This window comes from Rutilus rutilus (genome assembly GCF_951802725.1).
Source record: "Rutilus rutilus genome assembly, chromosome: 4".
Taxonomy (NCBI): domain Eukaryota; kingdom Metazoa; phylum Chordata; class Actinopteri; order Cypriniformes; family Leuciscidae; genus Rutilus; species Rutilus rutilus.
In genome coordinates, this window is record NC_140212.1 from 8,888,547 (window position 1) to 8,912,917 (window position 24,371).

Here is a 24,371-nt window from a genome sequence, read left to right on the forward strand (position 1 = left end):
GCGGTGTCAGATCAAAAAAAAAAAAAAAAAAAAAGCTCTGCGCCCTGACGGAACGCCTCCTCGTATGGGCTCAGCACTCTCGGCGCTCTCTGAGAGCATCGCATGTGCCTGGCCATCTGAACGAGGGCCCCGACAGACTGTCCAGGGACAACGTTCCCCTGGGGAGTGGTCTCTACACCTCCAAACAGTCCAGTCGCTGTGGCGCCGGTTTGGCAGAGCGAAAGTCGACCTCTTTGCGTCAAAAGACAACGCACACTGCCCAGTATTCTTTTCAAGAGCGAGGACGCGCTGGCCCAGACGTGGCCCAGCGGCCCGCTATATGCTTCTCCCCCGGTCTCTCTGCTGCCTCAGGTCATCGAGAGAGCCAGGAAAGCGCGCCACACAGTGGTCTTCATAGTGATTTACCAGAAGGGGTGATGAACACGATCATACAATCTAGAGCTCCCTCCACGAGGCGGCTCTACACGTCTAAATGGTCGGTGTTTAACAAATGGTGCACTGCCAGAGGGCTCGATCCACAGACATGTGGGGTCTCGCAAGTATTGTGCTTCCTTCAAGAGCTACTGGACGCGGGCAGGTCCCCCTCCACGCTCAAAGTCTATGTCGCGGCCATTTCAGCGCTCTCTGTCTCAGAGCCGGGCCGCGCATTAGGAAGGAACGAGTTTGTCATCCGCTTCCTTAGAGGAGCGAGAAGGATGAACCCCCCGCGACCCCCTTCGGTTCCTATGTGGGATTTTTCACTGGTCTTAGACGCCCTGAAAGCACATCCCTTTGAACCCCTGGAAACTGTGGATATGAAATACCTCACGCTCAAAACCGTTTTTCTGATAGCACTGTCTTCAGTAAAACGTGTGGGAGACCTTCACGCGTTATCCACTAACGCTGCGTGCCTCGAGTTCGGACCCAATGACTCTAAAGTTATTCTCAGACCGAGGCATGGGTATGTCCCCAAAATTTTGGGCACTCCCTTCAGAGCGCAGGTCATTTCCCTTTCAGCCCTGCCGAATGCTGGCTGCGAGGCAGATAGTAATCTCCTCTGCCCAGTCAGGGCGCTGAGAAGCTATATTTCACGCTCCGCCGCCTTCAGGCGTTCAGAGCAGCTCTTTGTTTCGTTTGGTGGGCGCACCAAGGGTCTCGCCGCCTCGAAACACACCCTATCCAGATGTATAGTTGACGCTATCGCAGCTGCTTACGCATCTAAAAACCTGCAGTGCCCTTTGGGCATTCGGGCGCACTCCACCAGAGGCATGGCCTCATCGTGGGTGTGGTCCAGTGGGATTCCCATTCATGACATTTGTGCAGCGGCAGGCTGGGCCTCCCCTTCCACATTTGTTAGGTTTTACAACCTGGAAGTTCCCGCTTTGCAGGCCAAAGTGTTATCAGCCTAAGTCTCGCGTAGCCAGCCCACTGTCTGTGCGCGGGCTATGTTGCTGATTTAGCTCTACTGGTTGAGCTGCACTATGTGGAAAGTGTCAGTTGGACGGGCTGTGCCGCTCCCTGTCCCATATTATGTGCTTGTGTACTGTGGTATCTTGGCCGCCCAGCTCCACTTCGCGTTCCCTGGGCTCCCCATGGGATTCATTCAGGATGCTGGGCGCGCGCACGGCGTTGACAAGGGTGTTCCCGCAGCGTAAGCTAGCTTACGCAATACGAGAGAACCTCTCGTAAGAGAACGTACTCGGTTACTAACGTAACCTCTGTTCTCTCTAGAGAGGGAACGAGTATTGCGTAACCCGCCGTGCTCTCGCCACGAGCTCATTTCGCTTCATGCGACAGAAACCAGCGAAGCAGCCTCTGTACCTTGCCTATATACGCTAAGCCACACCCCTAATGACGGGCTGTGACGCATCAAGCGCGCCAAGCGCGCTCATTGGACGTGACGTCACGCGCAAGGCTCAGCCATAGGCTGCTGCAGTTGCCGCAGAGCAGCCAATGGGCACGCGATTCGCCTGCCCTAGGTCTGCAGGCTGCCGCACTGCGTTGACAAGATTTAAAAAATTAAGGATAATTTTTGGCTTCAGTATCTCGAGAAAGGAGACTTTCCCGCAGCGTAAGCTAGCTTACGCAATACTCGTTCCCTCTCTAGAGAGAACAGAGGTTACGTTAGTAACCGAGTACGTTTTTTTTGGTCAGTTTTGACTGATTGTTGATACTATTTTCGTGGATCCCCCGAATATTGACTGTTTTGATAGTATATAAACGTTTGGACGAATTTTTTTATTTGTTTTTCTCTCTACGTTTTTCCTTGTGGATCAATAACTGAACTGAATTATATTGTGCTGCATCGGGACATAACGGTAAAAAAAAAAAAAAAAACCAGACATTTATGCACGAATGACAATAAGGAACGGTGGAAATTGAAAATTGTGTGAAAGAATACTCGTCTGGGACTTGGTTTTTCTCTTTTATTTTTTTATTTTGGTGTGCGTATCTGTTCATTTCGAACCTGCACGTGCGGAGTAGATTGCATTTGGAAAGGACACTTGGTTGAGTACATTTTTGTTGAGACTATCGTGCAAATCACAAATTTTTCATAGTTTTTTTCTGATATTTTTTTAAGTGGGTCACATTGCTGTGTTATACTGTTGTAAAACATATTTTGGTTTGCAGTTAAAGGGGAAAATCAAGGCAGACTTTATTTTATTTCTTTGGCTTATTTTACATAAATAGTGCTGTTTTTCTTGTGGGTGTGGAAAAGTAACTTTTCACATTTCAGTTAGTATGGCTTTTGACTCATATTTGTGTAAATTTAATGTATTTTGATTTATTATTTGCATTAATTAATTGATTGTGATTTCATACATAATGGCTACTCACCCTGACTTTCAGTCTGACTTTACTGACTGGCCTGCAGATGAAGACTCTTTTCTACAACAGGGAGCGTCACAGCATACTGTTGAAGATTTACAGTCTCAGAACAAGCTGTTACAAGCAGAAGTGGCAGTGTTGCAGCGGTGCCTTCGCGAATCGATTGACCTACAAAAGGACATGATGGACTGTTTAACACATCAAGAGTGTACCGTGCCTGTTACCCCACATCCAGCTCCCAGAGCCAGCTCAACTCCTTACAGTTTGGGGCAAGCTAAGTCAACAGCTCAAAGGTCAGTGCCAGTCAATGTAACTTATAGTACTGCACCTACATGTTCTCAGCCACTCACTGTGGATATGAGTGCCACAACAAATGCACTTACTGCTATGCTTAACCAATCACGGCTCAAGCCACCCGTGTTTGCTGTAGATGGTTCCCTAAATCCTGAGGAATGGCTTCAGTCTCTCAACGTGTATAGGACCTCCCTGGATCTCTCAGATGTCCAAATTCTCCTTGAGCTCCCACGTTTTTTGTCAAAAGAGCCAAGAAAATGGTTTGCTGCACTAAGCACACATTTGACCAGTTGGAATCAGTTCTGTGAGTTCTTTAGGACAGTCTTTCTGCCTTCGGACAATCAAGAACGTGTCCTGAGGGGCATTTTGGACTGTATGCAGATGCCGGATGAGCCACTGCCGACCTTTGTCGCTCATATGTTGGGTGAGTTTCGTAAGCTAAGGTCCCCTCCACCTCAACTAGAGCAAATAGACTTGATAAGGAAGCATGTGCTTGAGAAATATAGAGTCGCTCTTTATGGCACACCCATACCATCAGTCATGGACCTTCTTTTGTGGGCTCACAAGCTTCATGCAGTCCTTGGTCCAAGTTTTGAGTGTCCTCCACAGAGACAAACTAGCAGTACGCCTAAAAGGGATGTTCACTGTTTTAAGTGCTCCTTGCCAGGATTCACCACTCGTACTTGTCCAAATTGTAGTCTAGGAGAAAGACCGCGTTTGTCTCCAATGGAGCCCCCAGAACCCCAGAGAGATACAGTCAATAGAGTGTCGGACGTTGGACGGATGGATGGCTCTGACCAGGCCATGGGTGAAGGAAACGTGGCCTCAGACTTTGCCCAGAGGGGAAACTTCAGAGGAGGGAGGATGTTCAGACGAGGCAATCCTCTCTCCAGAAGATAGATGTGCCTCGCTTACCTGATGATTCCGTAAATGATCAACCTGAGCTGTGTCATGTGGAGGATATTGCTTCCACGTCCTATTGGAATACCCCGTTCAGAGTGAAGGTTAATCTTTATGGACAAGTTTTTGATGCAACTCTTGACACTGGTGCTTCTCTCTCTGCGGTGCACTCAACGGTTGTCCAGACTATTCCTGGGGGGGACGTACGAGTAAAACCGTGGTCTGCACCTCCAGTTCAGCTTGCGGATGGAGCATCCTGTTGCCCGCTGGGTGTCATTTGGTTGTCTTTGGGTTTCTTGGGCCAGCGTTTCTATCACCACTTTGCTGTTGTCCATAATCTTTCTTCTCCCGTTATCTTGGGTATGGATTTTATGTTGAGATCTTCAGTTTCGATTCATGTTCCGTCCATGACGGTAGTGCTCGGCGATGAACTGGTGCCCCTTGAGGAGTTAGAGGGTGCTGACTTAAAGATACCTAGTCCTGATCCTGATTTGTCCTGCCTGGATTTTAATTCTTCTGCCCTGTCTGAGAAGGTTGGAGAATCATCGCTGGAAAACGAGCAGCAACACAAATTGACTGAAATGCTCAAGACCTTCAGCGGGTTGTTTGATGGACATTTAGGACGCACCTCTCTAGTGGAGCACGAAATTGTTACAGCTGATGCAAAACCGGTTCACCTTGCCCCTTACCGCACGTCTCCTGCTAAAAAGGAACTCATTGAGTCTCAAATCAAAGACATGTTGAGAGAAGGAATAATTCTGCCTCTGGTCCTTGGGCTGCCCCAGTTGTAATTGTACCAAAACATTCAGGAGAGCCGAGGTTCTGTGTCGATTATCGTGCACTAAATAAGCTCATTGTTAAAGACTCTTATCCTATACCGAGGATTGATGAATCTCTTGACTTCCTGGCTAGAGGGACTTTCATTTCCACCATTGACTTGGCCAGAGGCTACTGGCAGGTGGCAGTGGCAGAGAACTCCAAGCCAAGGACTGCTTAAAATTTCCCACTGTGGGTTATTTCAGTTTCGGGTCTTACCTTTTGGATTGTGCAATGCCCCCGCCACATTTCAAAGGCTCATGAACACAGTCCTTGCGGGTCTCATCTATAAGTCGTGTGCCATCTACTTAGATGATATTGTGGTGGCGTCGCCTACTTTCGAGCAACACCTTGTGGACCTGAGAGAGGTTCTCACCAGGCTGGAATCTGCTGGACTGTCTATCAAGATGGCAAAATGCCAGTTCTGCAGGAGCGAACTCACTTTTCTGGGTTACAAAATCACCCCAAATGGTATCATGCCAAATGAGGAAAAAGTGAGAGCAGTGACTGATTTTCATACCCCAGCTAATGTGAAACAAGTCTGACAGTTTCTGGGAATGACCAGCTATTATAGGCGTTTCATCCAGGATTATGCCCGACATGCTGAGCCACTCTTTGCGTTGACCAGGACGGATGTTCCCTTTGTATGGTCAATTGAATGTCAGACGGCCATGGATTATCTCAAGGAAAAGCTGACTTCCGCACCTATTTTGACATTCCTGGACTTCTCTCTTCCTTTTTCTATCCATGCGGATGCGTGCGACAGTGGACTTGGCGCCGCACTCATGCAGAAGGACAAAAATTGCAGAGATGTTGTGGTGGCCTATGCAAGTCGTGCCCTCCATAAGTCTGAAAAACCCTATTCTACTCCGGAAAAGGAGTGCTTAGCGGTCATCTGGGCCCTCGAACACTTCAGGCCTTATATCGAGGGTCTACACGTGACTATCTTTTCAGACCACAGCAGTTTGAGATGGCTTATGTCGCGCCCAAACCTCTCTGGCCGGCTGGCTAGGTGGTCTCTCAGATTGCAGGACTTCGACTTTGACGTTGTCCATAAGCCGGAGACAAGTAACAGTGTCCCTGATGCACTTTCACGTAACCCTGTTCCTTCTGGCAGTGTACCTTTGGGACTTCTCCCTGATTATGCCATTATTGGGGGACTGGACCTGCGTGCTTTACCCCCTGTAATGTTTTCAGATCGGGAGCACATTAGGCAGCTGCAGCACAACGACCCAGAGACAGGAAAGCTTCTGCGGATGTTGGAGGCACAGGATGAGAATAGCACTGAGGAGTTGTCTCGGTATGAGATCCATGATGGACTCCTGTACTTTGTGGATGACAAAGTGGCTTGTAATCTCCACCCTATGGAGCGCCTTAAACTGTACGCACCTACGGCTATGAAAAGGAGTTTGATGGAATATTACCATGATCACCCGATGGCTGGTCACTTGGTCACTATAGCGCGGCTGAAGCTTCGATTTTACTGGCCGAAAATGACGTCTGACGCTAAGAAGTATGTTGCCTCCTGTACTGTCTGCCAGTTCACAAAACCAAGCCAGAGGAAACCTGCTGGGTTCATGGTTCCCATCTGCCCTCAAAGACCTTGGGAGTATACTGGAGTGGACTTTGTGGGTCCTTTACCGCGCACACTCTGCGGTAATGCTTACATTCTGGTCTTTGTGGACTATTTTTCGAAGTGGGTGGAGGTTAGTGCAGTACGTGAAGCGACTGCCCAAGTTGCTGCCAGCAAGTTGCTTAGTGAGGTGTTCGCACGACATGGGGTGCCTAATTACCTGATCTCAGACAGAGGGTCACCATTTGTGAGTGAACTCTTCAGGCATGTTCTCACCAAACTGGGGTCGGAACACAGACTTACAACTGCGTATCACCCCCAAACGAATGCAACGGAGAGGGTGAATCGGACGTTGAAAACTGCCATCTGTGCTTACGTCGGTAACAAGCACACTGCTTGGGATTGTTACCTGCCCCAAATTTGTTTTGCTTTGAGGACTGCTCCACATGAAAGCACGGGCCAAAGCCCATCCATGTTGCTGTATGGACGAGAATTGAATACCCCTCTTGACCTCATCACTCAGCCGAATAGTGATGGTGGGGATGAACCTGGTATCCCATACCCGGAAAGCTTGGAGTCATCGATCAGAGAAGCACATGATCATGCTAGGTCCGTTTTGGATGAGAACCATGACAAAAGAAAGATGTACTACGACAAGAGACGTCAGCCTGTGTCTTACTCTGTAAATGAGTTGGTCAGAATTAAGACTCATCCCCGTTCGGATGCACTGGCGAACTTCACGGCTAAGCTAGCACCTCTATATGCTGGGCCTTACCAAATTGCAAAAAAACTGTCGGAAGTTAACTACAGACTCATAGACGCGAGTACAGTGGCGGACGCAGGTGTATTTCATGTCGTAAATCTGCTTCCTTTTTGTACCTGGGAGCCGCTTGAGTCAGAGACTGAGCCCACAGGGGTTTCTGTTGTAGAAACATCAGCTGACAGTTCTTTACTTGATGAAGTGCCGGAGGAAACAGTGGATACTGCCGGTGCTACCGCCGTAAACCTAACAGACTTGGGAATCAACGTTGACTATAGTCTCCCTGTGACATCCAGTGCTCATGATGTGTCAGGAAATGTGGACAGTGTTGATGAGTTGCCTGACCTACAGGTTGACGTTGGGTCTAGAAAAGATGACTTGACTGTTATTGATAATGTTCCTGACAGACACCATTATGACTTGAGACCTCGACGCGCACCAAGAATCACTTCGGACTGGTCGAGTAATAGATGGACGAATGTGTACCACACAGACAGACTGGACCTTAAATAGTGTTTAGATTACGTCAATGTGTATTCATTTGCTTGGTTTGTCACTGTGAAAGGCAGAAGATTTAAATTTGAGAAAAGAGGGAAATCGAAAATTAGTATTAATAGTCTGTTGACATGCTTGTTACAATGTTGTACACAAAAAGAGAAAAAAAAATGTAAAAGTGTACAAAAAGGATGTCCTATATTATGTTTCTGTTTGGTTACACACTGTTTTCATTTGTTTGAAAAATGCTGCTGCAGACAATGTATTTTGGTCCATCTGTACTGTCATGTATGCCAGTGTGTACCTTAATAATACACTCTCCTGTATGGTTCTGTTATTTTGACAACTTTTCATGTATGAGGTTGTTTAAAGTGATGCTGTACTCAGTTGTGCAAGGCTGAGGGCAGCCTTTACCTTCCTGGGGGGGGATCTGTAACGGCCACCTAATGTTATAGTGTTCATGACGTGAATGTTGTATATACCTTTAAGATGACACGTTATTGTATGTGTGCTGTTCAAGTGAGCGCGCGCGCAGTGAGAGAAGAGTATTGCTCGTGAGAGGAGAGAGATGACCGCTCTACCGACTGCTCCTTTAATTTACTGTGTTTACTTTCTACTCTTATTTGTAGCGTTGTTTTCAGAGTGTTTTTCCCGTTAATATTCGCTCTATGACATGTATGAGAAGAGTGCATTTAACTGAGAGGACTCATATAAAGACTCGTGGAACTACCGTCCGTTTGCGCTGTTTCTATTCATCCTGGGCAGACTTAAAACTCTGACAGTCGTTACACCCCGTAGTTATATAATACTTAGCCTGTATAAATCATTTTTTTAAATTATCCTGGTTGTTACCCCTTCCCAAACTTTACATATTGTTCCCTTATACTTACATGTAAGTACTTTATAGGTATATTGTTCCCTTATACTTAGGCTAGCTACATGTAGACTGGGGACAGTTGCAACACTTTTTGCATTTCTCTCAGTTACTCAGAGACTATTTGGACTAGACCAACCACATTTGTATATTAAACTTGCATCTGTCTGCTAATTACCCATACTATTTAAAGATGATATGACATATCATTCACAGTATTTATTTGAATGGAAGAAGCCAGATGTTGCAATTGACCCCGACCCAGCTAGGGGACAGTAGCAACACAACCATGGGACGGTTGCAACATGTTAAAAATACCTTAAATTTCATTAATTAAATGAAGCTTTTTGTCTCAATGAGCATAGAATTCTGAAAATATTAACTGTTTTAGGCCTACTATAATATTATAGTATTATTTATTTATACAATAATATTATTGTAGCCTATTATTTATTTATTTAGTCATTTATCAAATAACAGTTATCGAGTTGTTTGTTCATGTGTAGAACATAGGCCTACATAGATACAGTGTGCAGGTGTTACAGATGCTATTCAATCTCTCCAAATTTCAGTGTCAGACAGGAAGAATTGAACAATTTGCAATGCAACAAACTTTTATTAAACATGCAATTTATAACTTGTTGCAATCGTCCCCAACCCTATCAGCCATGACAGAACATCATGTGCCTGCTAGACAAACTGACTTTGACACATGCTAACCATGTCACTTAGAAGTCAACAAAACAATAATTCAGACTAAGTAAGTTTTGATTCATTCATACAAAATGTCAGGACAGTATGACAAAAATACATCTCATGAAAAAGTTTACTTTCATACCTACAAAACAGGTTGTGGGGGGAGGGTCTAACTGTGCATGTGCAGTATGAGTGTCATCACTCTAGCTTGTTTCTGTTTGGAGAAAAATGACATGTTGTAACTGTCCCCGGTCTCACTTTATAACGTTGGCTACACAATAATTACCGAAAGTTACACTGTAAAATCGCTTTAATTGCACATTAGCCTACTTTCCAGGCTGTAATCTAAAGCATTACCAGTTTTTCTTCAGTTATAGCAACATAAGTAACTTTCATGTAGTAGAGCTCATTTCACTGCACATTGATTTTACACTTTATCTGCTGTTTTAGCCTTATAGCCTATGCACAGAGACAGAATGTATGTAGGCCTAATCTAATGACACTCTTTTGTGGGATTTTAATATAGGCCTATAGGCCAATTTTTTAAATTTGCCCTATAATATTGCATATTTTGCCTTTTCATGAGTCAGGTCAGCATGTACATGATGATGCTTTATTCTAGAAGAAAATGGAAACATTTATAGGCTATAGCCTATCATAAAAAAAAAAATGATTAGGCTAAGTTTCCTTTTATAAATTTGTCTCGAGACAATAAAAACTATAGATGCAGGTTTTACAAGACTTTGGTACAACTCATGTTTACACTTCGCCGGAAGATCAGGTGTTTTCAATTCAGATGACGTCTGACGGTCTTTTTTATCTTTTGACGGACCGTTGATGGTCTTATTTTATCTTTTTTTAATTGTAAGTTTTAATTTAAAATGTTTGCGATTTTAACATAAGTAGCCTACATGTTTAAATGTTTTGCCAATTGCTTGAGATGCGTTGTTTCTGTATTGTTCAAACGTGAATACGTCTATAAAGGTGTGTATAACTGTACTGTAGGCCTACACAAAGAGAATCGCAATGCTGACAAAACTTTTTTATATATAAAAGTTGGTGATAACTTTTTGAATTTGAAATAAAAATAGTGAATAAATGTTGTGTTTGAGGTTTACAGTCGCGGATCAGTTGCGCACTGCAAACGCATAGATGTGAAAGCACAATAGCGCGTGCTGCACTACACACTGCACACGGAGTGTGTGTGAAACAGGCTAAGAAGGCTAATCTTTGCATAAATGATGAAAAACGTTCATACCATTTTCTAAAGAAAATTTTTTTTTTTTTTTAATAAATTGCAAAAATATATATTTGAATAACGTTATAGATCCGTAATAATCCATAATAAAGAACAAAATTTTGAATGTATTCTGTTTGAATCTCAACTCTGTCTCATGCTTCATCAGGTCAGGGGTTTGCCTTCAAAAGGAAGGAGAAAGTAAGGCATGAATACAACAAACTTCTTTGAAAGGAGAGGAAGAAAATTCAAGCATCAAAAGTTCAGTTAGAGGAGAAATATCCCGAGCATCTGAGACATCAGTACCTGGCTGAAAAACAACGACTAGATCAAGAAGAACAGGAGAAAAAGAAGAAAAGATGTGAAGGAAGAGCACTGGATAAAGAGACAGAGTCAGATGATGAATAAACATGGGGTCGGATTCTTCAGATTCTCCTGAGAAACACGTCTTAAACACAACGACTGACCAAACTACCGACCCTGATCCTGATTCATCTAATAAACCAGCACAGTCTGACAGGTACAGTAACAGATGAGTGTATACATACACATACACTCACCTAAAGGATTATTAGGAACACCTGTTCAATTTCTCATTAATGCAATTATCTAATCAACCAATCACATGGTAGTTGCTTCAATGCATTTAGGGGTGTGGTCCTGGTCAAGACAATCTCCTGAACTCCAAACTGAATGTCAGAATGGGAAAGAAAGGTGATTTAAGCAATTTTGAGCGTGGCATGGTTGTTGGTGCCAGACGGGCCGGTCTGAGTATTTCACAATCTGCTCAGTTACTGGGATTTTCACGCACAACCATTTGTAGGGTTTACAAAGAATGGTGTGAAAAGAGAAAAACATCCAGTATGCGGCAGTCCTGTGGGCGAAAATGCCTTGTTGATGCTAGAGGTCAGAGGAGAAAGGGCCGACTGATTCAAGCTGATAGAAGAGCAACTTTGACTGAAATAACCACTCGTTACAACCGAGGTATGCAGCAAAGCATTTGTGAAGCCACAACACGCACAACCTTGAGGTGGATGGGCTACAACAGCAGAAGACCCCACCGGGTACCACTCATCTCCACTACAAATAGGAAAAAGAGGCTACAATTTGCACAAGCTCACCAAAATTGGACAGTTGAAGACTGGAGAAATGTTGCCTGGTCTGATGAGTCTCGATTTCTGTTGAGACATTCAGATGGTAGAGTCAGAATTTGGCGTAAACAGAATGAGAACATGGATCCATCATGCCTTGTTACCACTGTGCAGGCTGGTGGTGGTGGTGTAATGGTGTGGGGGATGTTTTCTTGGCACACTTTAGGCCCCTTAGTGCCAATTGGGCATTGTTTAAATGCCACGGCCTACCTGAGCATTGTTTCTGACCATGTCCATCCCTTTATGACCACCATGTACCCATCCTCTGATGGCTACTTCCAGCAGGATAATGCACCATGTCACAAAGCTCGAATCATTTCAAATTGGTTTCTTGAACATGACAATGAGTTCACTGTACTAAAATGGCCCCCACAGTCTCAACCCAATAGAGCATCTTTGGGATGTGGTGGAACGGGAGCTTCGTGCCCTGGATGTGCATCCCACAAATCTCCATCAACTGCAAGATGCTATCAATATGGGCCAACATTTCTAAAGAATGCTTTCAGCACCTTGTTGAATCAATGCCACGTAGAATTAAGGCAGTTCTGAAGGCGAAAGGGGGTCAAACACAGTATTAGTATGGTGTTCCTAATAATCCTTTAGGTGAGTGTATATGTGCGTGTGTGTTTTGTATTCAAATAATTTTCCATTTGCATCAGCAAAGCCACATTCCTGATTTGTGTCATCAGCTCCCACAAGGCCCCGTTCATCCAAAGGAAGCATAAAATGTCTTCGTATCAAAAGACAAAGCAAGAATATGAGAGGATGAAGGAGGAACGTGCACGAAAAAGAGAGGTGAGGCAATAGAAACTGGCCAATATAAAAAGATTACATCTAACAAATGTATACTCAGTGCTAGAGTCTACAAATGCAGTTCTTTTACTCAGGATGATGGAATTGTTGTACAGTTTTCCATTTCCTAATGAATCTCCTATGATGTCATTAAAGGGATAGTTCACCCAATAATGACAATTCTGTCATCATTTACTCATCCTCATGTTGTTCAAAACCCGCAAGACTTTCGCTCATCTTCAAAACACAAATGGAGATATTTTAATGAAATCTGAGAGATTTCTGTCCCTCCATTGACACTCCACGCAATTACCACTTTGAGCTTCACAAAGGTCATAAAGAGATTATAAAACTATAGTTTGAATTTTCTGAAGAGAAAATTATATGATGAATGAATTTAATTTAGGATTTTATTCACATATAAACATTCAGCATCTCACACATCAGTTGTGGTAAACAGAAGCTCAAGCATGAGAAATAAATAATGAGGTTCATTCTCGTGTTACGCAGCACGTTTGAGCTTCAGCAAGAACCAATGAGGTTTGTTCTCGCACGTCAAGCAGGTTCTGTTGAGCTTCTGTTTATGTTCACTGATCAGTGTTTATATGTGACCCTGGACCACAAAACCAGTCACATGGGTCAGTTTTTTCTAATTGAGATTTATACATCATCTGAAAGCTGAATAAATAAGCTTTCCATTGACGTATGGTTTGTTAGGAATATTTGGCCGAGATTCAACTATTTGAAAATCTGGAATCCAAGGAAGCAAAAAAATCGAAACATTGAGAAAGTTGTCTTTAAAGTTGTCCATTTATGTTGCCGATTTCACTGCATTCACTCACAAAAATAAATGTTTTATATATTTACTGAAGGAAATTTAAAAAATATCTTCATGGAACATGATCTTTACTTAATATTCTAATAATTTTTGGCATAAAAGAAAAATTTATAATTTTGACCCGTACAATGTATTGTTGGCTTTTGCCAAAAATATACCCGTGCTACTTAAATGTGACTGGTTTTGTGATCCAGGGTCACATATGTGAATCATATAAATAATATAAAATGATCGTGTCTCTAGGTAGTTGCGTGGACTGTCAATGGAGGGACAAAAATCTCTAAGATTTCTTTAAAATGATCTTCATTTGTATTTCGAAGATGATGAAAGTCTTGCAGGTCTGGAACAACATGAGGGTGAGTAATTGATGACATTTATTTTTTATTTTTGGGTGAACTATAAGCCTTTAAGGAAGATCCATTATGTCATGTTCATATACACATTTTCACCACCCTTACATTCTTTACCTAAATGATTGACACATGTTTTATTATGTGTGTCTCTGTAGGAATTCTTGAAAGATAAATCTCAGCGTGAGGAGGCTCTGAAGAAACACAAGGAAAAGAAAACAGCAACATATCAGCTGTTGAAGAGAAAAACCAAGAAGGGTCAGCCCAACCTCAACCTGCAGATGGAGCTATTGCTGCAAAAGATTCAAGCGCAGCGCAAATAACTCACATCAGACTTATTATTGTTTCAAGTAGTTTAAAGCATTAAAAGCAAGTAAAAATGCACCATCACACAATAAAATGTGCAGTTTGGGTCAGTTTTTTTTTTGCTCTACTTGCTCTAAATTATGCTCTACTTAAGTTAATTCAAGCTGACTGTACACAAGATATACTATTACTAAATACTATGGCAGTAAATTTATGGAAAAATGTGATGCCTAATAATAATATGGTAATATTATAATAATGATAAAAGTGGTAAATAGATTTTATCATTATATTTAGGTAGATAATGCTGTCAGCAGCTGAACTCCATAACAGTTTTTTCAACTCCTTTAAACGTTTAATGTTTTGCGTTTTCTCATTTCCTCTAACTGCTAAAAAAAAATATATATATATATATATATATAATTTGTGACAAATGAAATGAATAAATGGTATCTTTTGTTTATTAGGCAAATTATTGATATCAAAATAAAAAAATAATAGGCCAAATATTAAAATACAAATACTACAAAATTTGTTGCAATACATGTAACCTGTTATACAACAATATTTCAGATAACAAAAACATGAATCTTTAACAGCAGTTTAAGAAACGCCCATATCTCCAGGAACTGTAATATGATTTGATGAAGAGGCAGTGGGTGTGGTCAGTGACTCATATGGCTCCTCCTTCTTTATTTGACTCCTCCTCCACATCATCATAGTCTGTTTTTAAAAACAAAATCAAACTGATCATTTTCATTAAGATGTAGTTTAAATGAGAAACATAACAAATAAAAATTGATATAGGCTATAGAAATGTTACAATAATCTACCCAACAGGTTCCTCTCATCTTCATTGCTGTTCTTCACATCATCATACTCCTCCTGATCTCCCTCTGATTCACATGTGAAATAGAAACCTCATATTGTAGTTTGTAAATCAGCTTGTGTCATTAATGATGTTATTGATCTCTTTCACCTCATGACTGTCTGAGATTATTAGACTTACTCCTGATAAAGTCATGATGATTCATTAAGGGATAGTTCACTTAAAAATTAAAATTCTGTCATTATTTACTCGCCCTCAAGTTGTTTCAAACCTGTATGAGTTTCTTTCTTCTGCTGGACACAAAAGAAGGTATTTTGAAGAATGTCGGTAAACAAACAGTTGATGGATCCCATTGACTTCCATAGTATTTTTTTTTTCCTACTATGGAAGTCAATGGGGTCCATCAACTGTCTGGTTACCGACATTCTTCAAAATACCTTTTTTTGTGTCCAGCAGAAGAAACGCATGTTCAATATTAGTGTGTGAAGGTGATAATGAAATGCAGTTCTGTGTGACTCACCTGTTACTTCTCGAAAGATCTGTTCATTAATGATGACATCATCATAATGCTCTGGTGTGTCCACTACACATGAACATATAGACAGAACAAACATTGCATTATATCTTACAATGTAATGGGAATAACCCATAATATCATAAATCACTATAAAAGGATTATGGAAAATACACCAATAACAATAAAAAATAAACACCATTTTTGATAGAGTTCTGTCCACTTGTCATGACATCATCATAGCTCTCAGGTGTGTATTCTGTAAATTTAATATAAGACAATATATAATATATTTATATTTATGTATATATACAGATTTTTATATATTTTAAATATTTCTTCCTATTATAGAATAACTGAACGACCCTGTCTCACGATCTGGTTTCAGTCCATCAGTGATGACATCATCATAGTATCCCGGTGTGATTTCCTTCATCATCTTTTCTGCATCAAAACATGTATAATTTGGGCATTTTTTAATATTTTGGGAAACAAAATGTAAAATATACTGTTGCAGGTTTTGGGTAATGAATGTTATCTGTGTCCCAATTTAGAGGCTGTGTCCTCCAGTCGTCGCATTTGAAGGCTGTATACCTCATCAAGGATGTCTATATTTAAGAGAAATAACCATAATAAAAATTGACTGTTATTCCTCATGAGGTATAAAATACTGAAATTTCTTTCTTACTTTGCAATCTAACGGGTATTTTTCTTAAATGAGACCGCCTCAATGACGTATGCAGTCTTCAGATGCGACCTCCGGAGGACACAGCCTCTGAATTGGGACACAGCAGATCACTGACCTTTCAGGACACTGCCATTGGTGACATCATCATAATATGCAGTCTTGAACTCTTTTTCTAATAAGATAAAAGTTTTACTGTTGTGAACAGTTGAATTAGTGTTAAAATGTGTAAATCTTTTTATATATATATATATTTGTAAATCAAATTATTGATTTGGATCTACTTTAGCTCTCTAACCTGAGAGAAACTCATCAGCATCTTCATACCCAGAATGCAGTTCTTCAGAGACGAGACTTCCTGTTAAAGGGCAGCAGAACAGTCAGAAACATGTTCATCATTACAAACAGACTGAATCCTCATTTCTCCTTTGGATCATGAAGCATTGTGTTACTTACAACACAACACACATATTAATAACATACATTTTAAAAGCATTAGAGGCAGAAATCCTAAGTTTTAGGCCTATTAGCAAACACACATGTATCCTCACATGAACCCATTCCTCACTGCCTTCCAGAAATACACACAGGAAGAGACAAATACACACAAACACAAATACAATTAAAGCTGCAAGCAGCGATGAAAAGGGCCCTCGCACCCCTGTCACCGCCACCCGGCGCCTTTAGTAAAGGCCTTAAGATTACACTCACCAAATTTGAAGAGAATCAGATCAAATCTGTAGGAGGAGTTCGTTAAAGTACAACATCAGGAAATGGCAAAAACTGCCCAAAATCTGAGAGGAAGTTCAAAATAGCTGACTTCCTGTTGTGTTTAGGGCTATGCTCCAAGAGACTTTTTTGTAGGTATTGGGTCATTACATGTATGTACCAAATTTCATACCTGGACATGAAACTTAGAGCCGGGGCAAAATGTGGGGGCAATAATTTACCGAATTTGCCCCACCCAATTTTGAAAACCATATCACACGTAAATTTTCACCACTTCTGAAGCGTGTGCAAAGTTTCATGAGTTTTCGAGCATGTTTAGACCCTCTAAAAAGCGTTTCACTTTAGAGAAGAAGAAGAAGAAGAAGAAGAAGAAGAAGAAGAAGAAGAAGAAGAAGAAGAAGAAGAATAAACGGAGCAAAAACAATAGGGTCCTCTCACCATCGGTGCTCGGGCCCTAAATACACACACACACACACACACACACACACACACACACACATGCACCTTGATTACTAACATATGAACCCCTCCTTATTACCCTCAAAATACACACAGGAAGAGACACTCACTGACACACACACACATAAACATTCTTCAAAATACTTTAATATTGTTATTTAAAACTATATAGAATAACAGAACGACACCTGACTCACGATCTGGTTTCAGTCCAACAGTGATGACATCATCATAGTATCCCAGTGTGATTTCCTTCATCTCTTCTGCATCAACACAGAATATGTTTGGATACAAAAGCCAAAATATGTTCTTTTTGCAGGTCATGAGACCATTAAGTTATTAATCATCTGGTAATAAATCATGTGATCAATTAAAAAGGTCACTGACCTTTCAGGCCACTGTTGTTGGTGACATCATCATAATATACAGTCTTGAAATATTTTGCTAAAAGGAGAACAGAATGTTAATATATAGACAAACAGCAGAATCTAAATAGTATTTAAAGAGTATTTGGTCAAATATTTAATAGAATTTGTTAATTACGTTTATTTATTTAGGTTTAATTCAATGAAAAATTATTTTGAGTGGAATGAATATGCGCTTTTGCTGTCTAACCTGAGAGAAGCTCATCAGCATCTTCATACCCAGAATGCAGTTCTTCAGAGACGAGACTTCCTGTTAAAGGAGAGAAAAACAGTCAGGAACATGTTCATCATCACAAACAGACTGAATCCTCATTTCCATTGGATCAGAAAAAATCATATTAAAAAAAAAAAATGTAGAGGCAGAAATCCCATGTTTTTTTTTTTATGTTTGTTTTCTGTTAGGCCTATTAGCAAACACACATGTGTCCTCACATGAACCCATTCCTCACTGCCTTCCAGAAATACACACAGGAAGAGACAAATACACACACACACACGTATAAACATATGAACCACTCCTTATTACCCTCTAAAAATACATACAGGAAGAAACACACACACACTGACACACTCACACACACACACACACACACACATAAACATGCACCTGCAGCTCTGTGGTTTTCTGTGAGGAATTCTCTGGTTTAAAGCCGGAGGTTTAACAGGATTAATAATAGATGAACATCAAGTGTCTGACAGACTCACTTATTAATCATATTAAATAAGATTCACGGCTCATGTCTCACCTCTCTGAGTGAAGTGATTGTGTCTGTGATGAATCTCCTCATAAACGGCCTCAGTCGTCGTCCTGAGTCTCTTCTTAGAGAGAGCTGTGAGTGTAGACAGACAAACCTGCTGTCAGTTCACAACACATGACTGATCACACACTGAATAACACACAATATGACCGTCTCTGGATCTCTCCTACCTCTCCTCATCACTCTGTTCTGCTGAATCAGTATAAGCAGTGGCACTAAGAGCAGTAAGAGCAAAACTCCCAGTACAACCACAAGCACAGAGAGAGACACTGGAGGAGTATGAGAAACTGGAGGAGAAGCTGATGTTGTTGTGGCAGAAGTGGACACTGACAAATCTGTAAAATCTGAAAAAAACAGATACAAATCATGCAAATACACAAAGATTATTAGCACTAAAATTATGTAAAAATGACTAATATTGCTCAGTGTGTTGCTCTGACCTGCACAGGTGAGTACAGCGTGCTCTTTGTGGGAGCAGTCAGTGTGGTTCTTCAGGGAGAGAGGACAGTCCCACAGATGAATCTCATTCCCTCTGCACTCGACTCTGTTCAGCCACACAACACGTTCACCAGCACAAAAGACTAAATTCCCATCAGCCCTCAGTGCTGCTCCACAACCCAGCTGCCTGCAGACCACCTGAGCATCGCTGATGTCCCAGATCAGCACAGACTGAACCCCACACAGCGTTATGATACACCTCCAGCCTCCCAGAGCACCGGCCCAAACCTCCAATCAGTCTGAGAGGAACACGATCTAAATCACACACAGCAACATCACTGACCAGCTTCAGGACACCATATACAACAAAACACAGAAACTTAACTAAGACGGCTTTAAATGTATGATTAGTAGATTACATTCATGAATTTGATTATGATTTTTAAATGCAAGTAAATTCTTGTTTAAATGCACATTTTAATGGAAAACAGTCTTAAATTAAAAACCTTACTTGAACACTGTCTCTGGTGAGGAGATGGAGAGGTAGAACATGTCAGACGACTCAGATGAGACTCAGGATTCTCCTCCTCTGAGATTAAATATTAAGAGAACTGAACATTAGGGCTAAAAATTCATAACTTCTCTCAGTGAAACATATCAATGTAAAAACATAATTTAAGCCTCATAAATCATTTCAGGCTTTGTCCATCAAATTAGTTTAGTGTTTCAGAAACAGTTTGTTCACCACATTATATACAAACATTGTGTTTAAAGAAACATAACTACTGAGACCATCTTACATTATTTAAACATAATCTCACTTGAGCAGGTGATTTTGGCCACTTCATCATTGTTACAGTCATTCTGTCCCCAGGGTGAAGATGGACACTGCCACAGATTTGAATCATGTGGTCGACATTTCACTTTATCCAGCCAGTTACGAGCTGATTCCAGTCTTGATGTAGAATCAGACACAACACCAGATCTTCCACAGTTCAGCTCTTGACAGATCAGACTCACTGTGTCTCTGTCCATCTGGTTCCAGCACACATTACCCCAGGATCCATTGTAGAAAACCTCCACATTCCCTTCACAGCCCTCAGTTAACCTGATCTCTTTAAACTCTGGATGGAAAAGGTTTTGTATTAAAACAATTGGAGTTTAAGTTGTGCTTAACCTAAAATATCACCAAAATAACTGGTTAATACAAGGCTAATGCACACTGCTAGCACTGGTAGCATCTGAAAAAGATACTTAAATATATTTTTATAATATATTATGAATCTTATGTACTACTTGATTCTGCTTGGTCAATAAAAAAATATTTAAAAGCTTTCTATCACACTATACAGTAAGATGGACTTTGTTGTAAAATATGATTCATCCGCTCCTGATGATCCTGGTTTTTATTTTGCAGAAATTATCACCTGTACATTATTCCTTTAAACATTTGAAAAATATATTTAAAAAACAATCACATTACTTTACTGATTACCTGAGCACACGACTCCTACATCCTGCTTGTGTTGACAGTCATGTTTCCCCCAGCCTGGAGAAGAGCAGTTCCACAGGGACGTCTCATTCCCCTCACACTCCACCTCATCCAGCCATATGGGTCCAGAACCAGGACCAAACCAGGCTGGTACCTGCTGGTTACTGAGGGCCACTCCACACTGCAGCTGTCTGCACACCACATGGGCATCTTTAATATCCCAGGAGTCATCACACACTGTCCCCCATGAGCCGCTGTGAAAAACCTCCAGCCTCCCTGCACAGTCTCCCCCAGAACCCACCAGCCTGATAGACCCGCGACCTGATATTCAGAGAGAGAAAAACACATTATTGATCACTAACAACTGAAGAATCTGCCCAGATGTTGTTGTTCTCACCAAGGCAGGTGATTGACAGCTGTTGTGTGGAGCTGCAGTTGAGAGTTTGTGGAGAGCTGCAGTTCCCCAGATGAGCTTCACTCCCAGAGCACTGGAAGCCCGTCACACACTCATGACTGTCTTCAGGACTGGATGAAGAGGAGCCGGAGAAGTTCAGCACAGAGCCACAGCCCAGCTGTCTGCAGACCACAGAGGATTCAGTGAGACTCCAGGAGTCCAGCAGAACTCTCCTCCAGACCTGATGGATGGAAACTTCCAGCTCCCCCTCACACTGTCTCTCTCCAGACAACCGCACCAGACCGTCATGAACAGCCAGAGAGGAACCTGAAATATGTGGCATTTTATTAACATATTGCAAGTTTGATAATATGCTTTACAATAATAGTACATATAATACATTAATACATTTTACATAATAATAAATTCAGAAATTAAGGGCATTAATCATTTAGTCTGAAATGAACATGTGAAATACAGTACATGAAAGAAATGAAATATTTTATTTATACTAATTATATTATTATTATTTATTTATACCTGAAGAACATTTGCAAGTTTGGTAATATGCTTTACATTAATAATAGATTTTATACAATTATAAATGAACATAAATACAATTGAAATATTGCATTTATATGATGTTTTATTAACAAAGTTCGGGAGGAGCAGGTTCAGATAATTAACCAAATTATGCACAGCTGGAGATTAATCAGTAATCAACTCAATGACAGAGTATAAATTCACAGCAGACCTATCTCTGTTCATTGAAAGTTTGTCAGCATCCCTCCTCCACCCCATCTCCTCACTTACAGTTCCATCTACACTTACCAACTAGGGGGAGTACTCTGGGTTCGGGCCTAACTCCGAGCTCGGAGCCCTCCCCCCGGACAGCACGCCAAATACGCATAAACTTATTGTACTAATTATATGTAGATGTGAACCCGTGAAATGCCTACTATTTAGTCTTTCAGGGGCATGAAATCAATAATTCTTCCATTTATATGGACTCACTAGAGCAGACGACTCCAACATCTCGTCTATGAGAACATTCAGCTCGACTCCATGAAGAGACGGAACATTCTGAGAGTTTTGTTTCATTCCCGTCACAATCAAACACATCAGCCCAGATTTCACCACTTCCCTCTCCAAACCAGTCTGATCCCACAACAGACACAGCAATCCCACAATTCAGCTGTCTACAGAGGACACTGGCAGCTCTCATATCCCAGCATGCATCACACACTGTGCCCCATTTACTGAAGTACTGACGCTCCACTCTTCCAGAACAGAAGTCAGGACCATTGACCAGTCTGAGGTCAGTGTAACCTGGACAAAGAACAGAGATCTTACTGAAATTGACCAAACCAAGAAGAAACTGATCAAATAATTAGATTTAGTATTTAATAATTAGATTCCTCTATACAGTAGAGAGGCTGAACATTGATATTTTACCAGAGCATATCAGTCCCACGTTGTGTTTATGGGTGCAGTTTATATTATGTGAGGTTGATGATGGACAGCGTCGAATGTGTGATTCATCTCCTCTGCACTGAATCTCTTGTGTCCACATCTGAGCGTCTCCTTTGCCAAAAGCATCTTCTCCCAGCACCTGTACAGGAGCCCCACAGTCCAGCTCTCTACACACAACCTCTGCATCCTGCTGGTCAAAGGCAGCGTCACACACTGTGTGCCAGGTGTTCCCACGAAGGACCTCTAGTCTCCCAGAGCACAGGTGAGGTCCATCATCAAGTCTTGTAAACCGTCCATAGTTTATGGTTTCTGATTATATTGAGAGAGTGCACAGCACAGAAGAACACTTTAATTGGATGTGTTATGTCCTGAAGAGACATCTGGCACTGTCATTTTTATACAGACATAAAACATGATATGGACATGAAACAATATTCCTTCATTAATAATAGATTTTATTAATAGATAAAACTGAGTTGTTAAGACAATAAAATGTACTTTTCATCAATTAGCTGCTTATGATTTGCTCTGACAACAAATTACATTAAATTACATTAAATTGCTTATAAGATGTTTATCAATAAAAGTCAGATCAGTGATGTATTAACAGTGTGATGTATGGAGCCGCTCACCTGTGCATCTGACTCCAGCATCATGTTGATGACCACAGCCAACATTAACACCCCATCCTCTTGACCCACAGTTCTTCAGTGTTGACTCTGATCCACTACAGCCCACATGATCCATCCAGATTTTACCTGATCCTTTTCCAAAGTAAGCAGAACCCACAGCCTCTAGAGCCTCTCCACATCCTATCTCTCTACACACCACTGCAGCATCAGTCATATCCCAGTTCACATGACACACTGTTCCCCACTGACCATCATGATGAACCTCCACTCTTCCAGCACAGGGACTGTTACCACCAACTAACCTCACAGTCTCAAAATCTGTACATGAAAGAGAGAAAGGGATTGAATCATGCAAAGTCAAGAAACATAAGATGAAATAAGTTGGTAAATAGAAATATATACATATAAATATAACTGGACAACTAAAGCTGGGCATAACAAATTGATTTCCTGTAAAATATAATTGATAATTAATGATCTAGTCTCAAGATCTCTAGATATTACTAATGCCATCATAAACAAACTACTTATTTAAAAAGGTTACATTTTACATTTTTTCAGTGTTTTTTGCACTTACCAGATGTGGTTATAGTGACTATAGAGGAGAGTAAAACGAGAAATCCCTCCATCTTCTTCTGCTCGTCACACTGTTTGTTTGCCTCTGTTTCTCCTCTGCTCCCTCAAACACACTGAAGAAACTGGCTCCTGTCAGTCCCCTAAAGAGAGAGAGACTCTAACAGCTGCCAATGACACTCACTGTTACCTTATTAGACACAACAGAGGAAATCATCAAACACAATCACTGACAAATCACACAGCAGCATTTTTATTTTCTCCATATATATCAATAAAGTGTGAGCGCTGATGAGCGGGACTCCTCCTCCAGTGTGAAGAGACACTTCACTGAGGACAGACTCGTGTCAGTCATATGTCAGCGTGGAGAGAAAGTCACACTAAACTTACAGGAGATTGATAGAGAAACACTGCAGGTTATATTCAGCATCAAAGCCTGTCTCTGCACACACAACATACAAGACTGACTGATGACTGACTGCTCGCTTACTGAAGCTTCATTTCACACACAAAAATAGTTTTGCTGTAAATATACGTTTTAATAAGTTTCTTTTTGTGCATAATATTAAGTGTAGTTTACTATGTTCTAACCAAGAGCACAATAAACAGTGTTAATAATATATAAAATGAACTGGACTGGTTTGTGTACAACAAACAGAGGCTATTCAGATAATATTTGTAAATAAACATTGGTTTCTGTTCCAAAGTTATTCATTTGGCATCATATTATGCATTTGTAGCTGTTATGTGTGTTTAGTGTGTTTGATACTGTAATGCTTGATTCATCCACCAGATGGAGACACAGAACTAGTTATTGTGAAGAGGAGCAGACAGGAGTCTTGATCTTGTGGACAAATCGACAGACATTTGGACAGAAATTGATCATTACTCTTTTTACAGCTACTAATCTTTTTATTATTAAACATAGAGCTTATTTTACTGCACATGTATTTGAGTGATATTTGTATTTTCTTTATGTTCTCATAATAATCATTAACATATAATAATCATTATAATATAAAGCTAATTATATAAATATATATATATATATATATATATATATATATAACATATATATAT

General features: G+C 41.0%; 1 protein-coding gene and 2 long non-coding RNA genes across 3 annotated transcripts; all 3 read right to left on the minus strand.

The window, feature by feature from the left end:
• Positions 1-14,723: 14,723 nt before the first annotated feature.
• LOC311288809 lies at positions 14,724-15,487 on the minus strand. The gene is made up of 3 exons (XR_014627008.1): positions 15,433-15,487; positions 15,240-15,302; positions 14,724-14,786 (listed from the first exon to the last, which is right to left on the minus strand). It is a non-coding gene; the product is annotated as an uncharacterized lncRNA (long non-coding RNA).
• Positions 15,488-16,036: 549 nt separating this feature from the next.
• Positions 16,037-16,252, minus strand: LOC311288820. Its single transcript, XR_014627018.1, has 2 exons — positions 16,217-16,252; positions 16,037-16,093 (listed from the first exon to the last, which is right to left on the minus strand). It is a non-coding gene; the product is annotated as an uncharacterized lncRNA (long non-coding RNA).
• Positions 16,253-16,942: 690 nt separating this feature from the next.
• Positions 16,943-23,347, minus strand: LOC311289130 (scavenger receptor cysteine-rich type 1 protein M130-like; the record flags this gene model as incomplete). The annotated part of the gene is made up of 16 exons (XM_084406886.1): positions 16,943-16,986; positions 17,304-17,369; positions 17,494-17,550; positions 17,722-17,781; positions 18,278-18,361; positions 18,460-18,633; positions 18,730-18,833; positions 18,907-19,042; positions 19,239-19,316; positions 19,549-19,851; positions 20,223-20,540; positions 20,617-20,940; positions 21,628-21,942; positions 22,069-22,395; positions 22,845-23,036; positions 23,296-23,347. The coding sequence occupies 16 exons, from the start codon at positions 23,345-23,347 to the stop codon at positions 16,943-16,945; spliced, it is 2,634 nt and encodes an 877-aa protein (XP_084263012.1).
• Positions 23,348-24,371: the final 1,024 nt, after the last annotated feature.